The sequence below is a fragment of the Bufo bufo genome, chromosome 7, assembly GCF_905171765.1.
Source record: "Bufo bufo chromosome 7, aBufBuf1.1, whole genome shotgun sequence".
Classification (NCBI taxonomy): Eukaryota; Metazoa; Chordata; class Amphibia; order Anura; family Bufonidae; genus Bufo; species Bufo bufo.
This window is the reverse complement of record NC_053395.1, coordinates 26926929-26935250: the sequence shown is the minus strand read 5'-3', so window position 1 is coordinate 26935250 and position 8322 is coordinate 26926929. Positions and strand designations below refer to the sequence as shown.

The window sequence follows — 8322 nt, the reverse complement described above, 5'->3', positions numbered from 1 at the left end:
CTAGGACGGAACTCTATGCCGGAAAAGGAAACCGCTAGTGTGAAAGTAGCCTTAGGCCATTGGTCATGTGCAGCTTACTGAAGCTCCAGTGAAGGCACGGCTCCCGCCAACAGCTGATCGACGGGGGTCTAACTCCTGTCATGCCCATCGATCACATACTGAGGATAGGACAGTGTAAAACAAGAAACCCCTTCAACCTCATCAGAAGCCTACCATTCCCTTACGAGTAGTGTTGAGCGAACTTCTGTTTTAAGTTCGGCTTCCGGTTAGCGGAGAATCCCGATATGGATTCCGTTGTGGTCCATGGTAGCGGAATCAATAATCGGACATTATTGATTCCGCTACCACGGACCACAACGGAATTCGGAATCCATATCGGGATTCTCCGCTAACCGGACGCCGAACTTAAAACAGAAGTTCGCTCCACACTACTTACGAGGCACCTAAAAGATCCAAGGACTCGTTCACACTGGCATAAGACAAGGCTCCGTATACATAAACAAAGAACTTTAATCTCATTAATATACAAAAGTTATAAATCTGATATTTTACATAAAAACCTGACATTGAAAAGTGACAGACAGGTACATTGAGAAGTGACAGGTTCATGATAAGTAACCAGTTACACAGAAGTCGCCCTCCGCACTAACAGTAAGTGCACATGCAGATCAGAGTAATGAACGTACAGTCCGGTAAGTTAGACATCTAGTTTAATACACAACTTCTCAGTTCTGGCATAAAAAAAACAAACAAACTTCTGCTGCCGCCCGGGTCTGTGTTAAACTCCTACTATCATACATAAGACTTCAGGGCCCCGGGAGCGATGCAGAGGAGACGGCGTCCATTTTTCTGTAGTCCAGCTACGCAGAGGCCTTAACGTGTACGGCGGCTCCAGACCTCGTGTTCTGCAGTTTCTCCACCATCGTGCGGGCGTAACGCAGCCGGCTCGCCAGTTCTTTGCAGCAGCCGAATTCCTCTATGAGGCTCAGCTTGTATGTGTGGAACTCCCGTTTCTCATCAATATAAGAGACCGCAGCCATGAGGGGACACAGGATGATCTTGGTGTGATCCTGAAAATGGAGGAGATCTAGTTAAGGGGCTGTCCAGGGTGAAAGTGGTCACGAGGCAAGTTGCAGGGAGGTTGAAAATCTAACCTCTCCTCCGATTCAGCGCTGCCCTTCAGTCCTCTGCAGGACATCACCCTGTTTAGGGTCCATTCACTCAGTGTGTGTGTTTTGCGGATCCGCAAAACACAGACACCGGCAATGTGCATTCCAGATGAGGGCCTGGGAAGGACATCCTTTTTAAAGGGATTATGCCATCAAAGTTGGATAGGTGGGGGCCCTACCTCCAAGACCCACACCCATCTCCATAACAGGCCCCTGAAAGTGAAGAGTGCACAGCGCATGTACAGCCACCCTCCATTAGTTTCTATGGGACTGCTGAGAATAGCCGAGCACTGGCTGCACTTGTGCAGTGCCCACTCCATTAGTTTCTATGGGAGTTCTGAAGATAGCGGAGTGACTGCGCTCTGCTATATTCAGCACATAGAAATGGAGTGCGGCCGCGCATGCACAGCTGCTTTCCACTCACTTTTGGGGGGTCCCATTCTGCAGATCCCAGGTGGAACCCACACCTGACATTGATGGCATATCCTAGCAATATAATCCAAAGGTAAGACAGCACTACTCACTCCGTCCAATATGGTGGCGGTGCCCACGGTGTAGAGGGTGAATGACCGCAGCGCTCAGTGTCTTCAGAAGCATGGAGGTTTCATTCACCAACTGTGCGACGTTTTGACTTCAGAGTCTCTCAAGCAAGAGAAAGACTGAAGTCGAAACGTCAGTTTGTGAATAAAACCTTCTGAAGACACCGAGTGCTGCGGTCATTCACCCCTTCTACAAAGTATCCTAGCGATAGGCCACCAACATCTCAGATACAAGAAAACATCAGCTGGACGAAGGCAATATTGCTAAAACCTAAAGAGCAACCCGCAACTTGACCGGATCAAGATTAAAGGGGTTCCCCACCACCCCTGTAAGACGTGATACAATAAAGCTGATCAGGAGTGGAGACATTGCCCCCACTGATGCAGTGTCTGTTCCATATCTAACAGGGGCACAGAGGGCAGAGCCCTGCTGATCACAAGCCTGTGGCACATCCTGGCGGTATAACCAATGGTTTAGGATCCCCAAGCGTTTGCAGTGTCTGAACAAGCACCTTCCTTACGGACTCACCTGGAAGAAGTTGATCTGGACCGTTCCGTTACTCAGGTGAAGGATAATGGCGCTTCTTGTCCGGAACCAAGTTCTCAGGAAGGGAAGGCGAGCCAGCTCATCTCCATCCCGAGGGGTGATGTTGGCACCAGCTTTAAGCAGATGCTCGCTCATGTAGTTTCGGAAGTATTTCAGTAGTGTGATCTGCAGGCAGCAAGATGGGGTTCAGCGTCTGCGCAAAAGCCAATATGGCAACTATTCCTAGGCAGGCAATGGCAGGCCCACCTCAAGCCAGACTGTAGGACAGTATTTAAAGGGATCCCCGTCAGCTGGTTTGGGGCTACTAACCAGCCAGTATGCCGTTAGGTAGATTGTGTATAGGGTCTGAATACTGTCCATAGCTGTGATATCTACCCCTGTATTTAAAGGGGTTTTCCAGAATTTTACTACCGATGGCCTATCCTGAGAATAGCCCATCAATACGCAGTTGTCAGGGGTCCTCAACCCACCAGTAAACTGGATCGGGGTAGCTCTGACATCAAACTACATAGCTCGTGCAGTGGATTGAGCCGGTTCCTGCATTTGCCTCACCAGACAACCAACTGGTGGGCGTCTGACACCCAGCTGATCATATATCAACGGCCCATAGTAAACTCCTGGACAACCCCTTTGGAATAGCACCTAAACACCCGCTCTTCACTCCAGTGGCACTTTCATGGTCGCCTGTGGATCGGCAACAAGGTTGTTGACTGCTAGTGCAAAAAGTGCGCCATGGCAAATTGATTGGGCTGTGACCCTTTTATTGTACCAATCAAAAGTTCCAGCACATGAGCCAACCACTGCCATCGCCAACACAGCAGGCAGGCGGTTCTGCTATACCATAGGCTTACCTTCTTGGTCAGAGCGGATGGGTAGGAGCGCACATTCATGTAGGACTCCGTGTTGTTCCTCTCTATGTACTGTAAGCTGTCGCCATCGGTGTACATGATCAGCCGAGTCGAGTCATTGAACAGAACGCCGACGCTGTTGTCACAGAGCTGGTAACCTGGAGGGAACAAAGGGGCCCATGACATGGACTGATGGGCGACCACGATTGGGGATGCTGCAGGGTGTTACCTACCTAAGCCGTACTTGTCAGAATAATCCACCCATTTACTGATCCAGAAGATGGGGTTGCAGGCCGGATCCTCCGCTTCATCTGCAAAGGGAGCGCAACGTTAGGACAGTGTCCTTTATAGTCACACGTGGCAAAAAACAGACCGGCCAATGGACGCCCCTTACCTTGACGAACCACAGCCAACTCTGAGGGTTTAGCAGCATTGACGCTGGTGAGCTGCACCATCATGTCAGACAGGTAGCAGTCGGCAGGCTCCGCCAACTCCGGGGGCACCATATCCTCGTCCTTGGCAAGTGCAGGTTTCTCTACCATGGGAGAGTCCTGGCCTGGAACCAATACAGCATGTTAGATGGACCAAAACCAGCATCATGTATTTACAGGGGCTGAAGACCTACAGTGATGGGGACCTACCTTTATTTATAGCAGTAAGGGGTTTCCTAATGCTTGGATCAATGGTGCTAGGTGCTATGGAGAACCGTGGGGGTACGGTCAAGCAGGTAGTGGGCAGGCGGCTGGGAATGTGACCGCTGGTGAAGAACTCATCCGTCAGCAGCTCATCTATCGTGGGCCTGGTGGTGGGGTCCGAGCGGAGCATCCTCTGTATGAGGGCGGCGGCGACTGGGTTAATGTGCTGGAAGAAATAGAAAATGTAAGCTGCAGCAAGCACTGTGGACGCGTTTCTGTGCAAATTCAATGGTGACCCTAGTGGAAGAGCCATGCCCCCCCCCCCCCCCCCCATTCACGAAAAGGTCTTTACATCAAAAGTGTTCCATTTGTTTGCACCGTCCACTGACTGCAATGGGAGTTGCAGTGCTCAACCTGGCCAGCAGGGGTCCTGCAGCAGAGTTTGCTGAACAACCTCACCCTCTGTTAGTCCCATAGAAGTGACTGGAGAGGTGGATTGACATGCACACCATACAGAGGGGTCCACATACACCAACCCCCCCCCGCGACTAAAACTTACAAGGTGCTGGACCATTACATTAGTAAGTCTGCCCTCCGTACTGAAACTGCAGTGTGAATACCCAGGGCCCGATTCCGCTCACCTTTGGAATGGAGTACTCGTTCTTTTTAATCCTCAAGTAAGTTTCCTTCAGGCACGACGTCTCGAAGGGAGGTTTACCAACCAGCAGCGTGTACCTGCCAGGACAGAGATGTCACCACAGTGTAATTCTTCAGGCAGCCACAAGGTGGCAACCAAGCAGTCTTTCAATCACACCTACAGGAGGGCTAGGTGTAGGCTGACTGCATCTATCCTGCATTTTCTACATTTATGGAAATGTAGGATATTGTGGGCCAAAGTCACGGCAGGGGATGCCAGTACGCGTGACCACCCCATGGCTCCAGCAGCAGAAGGTGCCTTCTTTGCCGCAAATTGGAGACACCCTCCAAGTAACATATGGCCATCAGTCCAGTGACCACCCGCCATGTAGATGCCCATTGCACCTACTTACATGATGCATCCTAAGGACCAGATGTCCACCTCAAAACTGTGTCCTTTCTTGCCCAAAACTTCAGGAGCGATATAATTAGGGGTCCCACAAAGGGTCTTCTTTCGCTCCCCATCAAATTCTACCTTGGTCGCTAATCCAAAGTCACCTGAGAAGATAAATCTATGATTAAAGGGGTATTTCGGGTATAAGGAGGTAACTGACATCAGTGAAGGTCCGACCACCCAGACTATAATACATCATCCCCTCTGCAGATCAGTGGTTGCAGACCGTCTCAAAGCCAACTCCCAGCAGACTGACGCCATCAGGGTTCGCAGGGAGCAACACTCAGACAGCCCAGTGGGCAAATGCCACGAGCCAGTGCAGGGGTGGGCTGCCCCTGGCATCGCTAGGCCAGGACGTCTGGGACTTAGGTGCTGTGTTTTTGCCCAGGACCCCGGAAGTATTGCCCTACTGCAACCACCAGCGTATCACCCTCAGGACAGAGATGCAGTTGAATAGTGTGGTGGGCACAGGAACCGCCACCCTCACAGGGGGCAATACAACTAGTGGGAGCACTATAGGGGCTGTATTACTAATAGGCTTCTACTGGATGCCTTATTACCACTTTTGGGACACCTTGGGGCATTACTACTGGAGGTTGTGGGGGGGGGGGGGGGAATGATTGGGCACAATATGGGGGATCACTACTACTAACAGGCACTGCCAGGGAGCATTATCACTGTAGAGGCACTATAGTAATGAGGGCATTGGTAGTACTTTTAGGAGTACTGTTACTATAGGGGGGGGGTTACTATTCAGGGCATCGGGTGCACAGTGGGCACATTATTGGGGGTAGCAACAGGATAACAATGTTGGGGCACCTGGAACATGCGGAAGATGACGGAAAAGTGAGTAATCTAAGGTGTGTGGTAAACTCTGCTGGGAAGAAACCATCATGGCGGTCTGCTTCCAATGGAGAAGATGAGGACCGAGAAGGACTACATCAGAGGAGACGCCGCTGGATGTAAGAGGTATGGGGAGCTGTATTGTCCTGTATGTTTGGTAGTGCAGAACGTAATGCCCAACCAAATATGCCATTAGCACAGGGGCACTGACAGCACCTTGCACAGGATAAAGGGGAGCCCCGGTTTTACCTATCTTGACCTCCATTTCATCGTTGAGGAAGAGATTCCCGAGCTTCAGATCGCGATGGATGACCTTGTTACCGTGCAGATACTGACAGCCCTGGATGGTCTGCTGCAGGTAGTAGCGCGCCTCCGGCTCGGTCACCGCCTTCCTCCTCTTGTGGAGTTCCAGTAAGGACTGTAGAAGGAAACAGTCAGGAGTCAAGACCCAGGAGAAGAAGAAAATATAATAATCTGTCGTCTCCAACTACTACCCCAATCATCCCCTGCTGCACTTTTTGCCAAATAGTGACAAACATGGTAGAAATGTGGGAGAAGCGACCAAGAATGGGCCCCGGGGGAGGGAGAGGACGCCGAGGAGGGAGGAGAGGAAACTAAACGGTCCCGAGCTGCGGTGCGGGGAGCGGCCAGCGGGTGGCAGCAGAGAGCAGGGCCAGTTGGTATGTGAACTGTTATTGAGCCTCAGGCCATGGACGGAACCAGGTTCTAGAACCAACACCAGAACCCCTCCCCCCCTCAAATCCCCAATGGAAGTGGAAACAACTGCTGCAGCACCAAGTTGTCAATCATGCAGCCCCATTACATAAGGAGGCCAGGCTGCGACCTGTAGTCCGCCCGGAACCAGCACAAAGGGAGAACCGTTAACTGCACTAAGAACCCTGTATCAGCTCAGCTTCGGAGGGCATGCTGGGACTTCTGGTGCCCCTACTCGTAGATAGCATGATCCATAGGGCACAGAAATGTAGGGGCACGCTGGGATCTGTAGTCCTCAGCTGCTAGTGTCAGTTAGCATTAGGCTCTACAGAGCTAGGGGCACGCTGGGATCTGTAGTCCCCTCACAGGCTCTACATAGCTAGGGGCATGCTGGAATCTGTAGTCCCCCATCATATAGCGATGCTAGTGTCAGTTTTCCCTAGGTTCCATAGCGAGGGAGTGGGTATGGCTGGGATCTGTAGTCCCCCAGTTACTGGTGTTATCACTAGGTTCTACATAGCTAGGGGCATGCTGGGATCTGTAGTTCCCTCACAGGCTCTACATAGCTAGGGGCATGCTGGGATCTGTAGTCCCCCAGTTACTGGTGTTATCACAGGCTCTACATAGCTAGGGGCATGCTGGGATCTGTAGTCCTCCATAGGATCTGCATAGCTGGGGGCACGCTGGGATCTGTAGTCCCCATACACAGAGCTGCTGGTGCCAGTTATCCCTAGGCTCCATAGCCAGTGGGGGCATGCTGTGACATGTAGTCCCCCCAGCCCTCCTACCCGCCGCCTGCAGAGCTCCAGCACGACGTAGACGAAGTCGTTGTCCTCGAAGAAGCCGTGGAAGCCGACCACATGCTTGTGCGAGAGGCTGCGCTGGATGGCGATCTCCATGGTCATCTTGTCCTTCTGGTGGGGCTTCAGCAGCATGGACTTGGGGACGATCTTCCCGGCGAACACCTCCCGGCTGGCCAGGTCGGTGATCTCATAGCACTTGGCGAAGCCGCCTTTACCGAGGAAGCGTCCGCGGAGGAAGCGGCGCCGGGTGCGGGGATCTACCAGGACCTCGGGGATCTCCTTCGCCGCGGACACCCCCGGGGGCTTGGCTGGCTGCGCAGCCGTCGTCCTGCCGTCCACTTGGGCCATGACTACACTGAACACTGTACGGAGACTCCGGGGCTGACGTGCTGCTCCTGCCGGCCCTTTAATCCCTCTGCTCCCGGCCCTGCTGCCGCCGTTGGTTTTGAAGCAGAATGCGCTCTCCTGATTGGCTGCTAGGATTTAAATTCCAAAGCCGCCTGCCGCGGAGGAGCATGGGAGGCTGGCGATTTAAAAGGCCTGGGGAGGGTGAACAAGCTTTATTGGCAGCGGTTAGGAAGACAAACGGACAAAAGCCGTGCTGAGGACCGATAGGCAGGGGGAGGGGCAGCCAGCGGTATCTGCGGCCTGCGGCAACGCAAACAGTGTGACTAGCTTCCTATAGAAGGGTATTGCCATAGTTTCTACGGAGGCTTATTAAAAAGTGGTTAAGGAAAATCTTACGTCCGATATAATGTGATAATGATACCACACACGTGTGTGACAGGCAGGAGCCGTTATAGACGTCAACCAGACAGTGCTGCCATATAGTGCACGGATAATATGCCCATATGTAATGACAGCAGCGCCATCAGAGTGCCCCCATAAATAATACTGCCAGCAGAGTGCCCCCATAAATAGTACTGCCAGCAGAGTGCCCCCATAAATAATACTGCCGGCAGAGCGCCCCATAAATAATACTGCCGGCAGAGCGCCCCATAAATAATACTGCCAGCAGAGTGCCCCCATAAATAATACTGCCGGCAAAGCGCCCCCATAAATAATACTGCCAGCAGAGCGCTCCCATAAATAATACTGCCAAGAGAGCGCCCCCATAAATAATACTGCCAGCAG

At 52.2% G+C, this 8322-nt stretch overlaps 1 protein-coding gene across 1 annotated transcript; it reads right to left on the bottom strand.

Moving 5' to 3' along the window:
• Positions 1-490: 490 nt before the first annotated feature.
• Positions 491-7621, bottom strand: PLK1 (polo like kinase 1). Its single transcript, XM_040439967.1, has 10 exons — positions 7174-7621; positions 5921-6089; positions 4788-4932; positions 4380-4473; positions 3745-3964; positions 3498-3659; positions 3337-3414; positions 3107-3261; positions 2238-2420; positions 491-1070 (listed from the first exon to the last, which is right to left on the bottom strand). Exons 1-10 carry the CDS (start codon positions 7534-7536, stop codon positions 861-863), a joined length of 1779 nt encoding a protein of 592 aa, XP_040295901.1. The 5' UTR covers positions 7537-7621; the 3' UTR covers positions 491-860.
• Between the last annotated feature and the right edge of the window lie 701 nt (positions 7622-8322).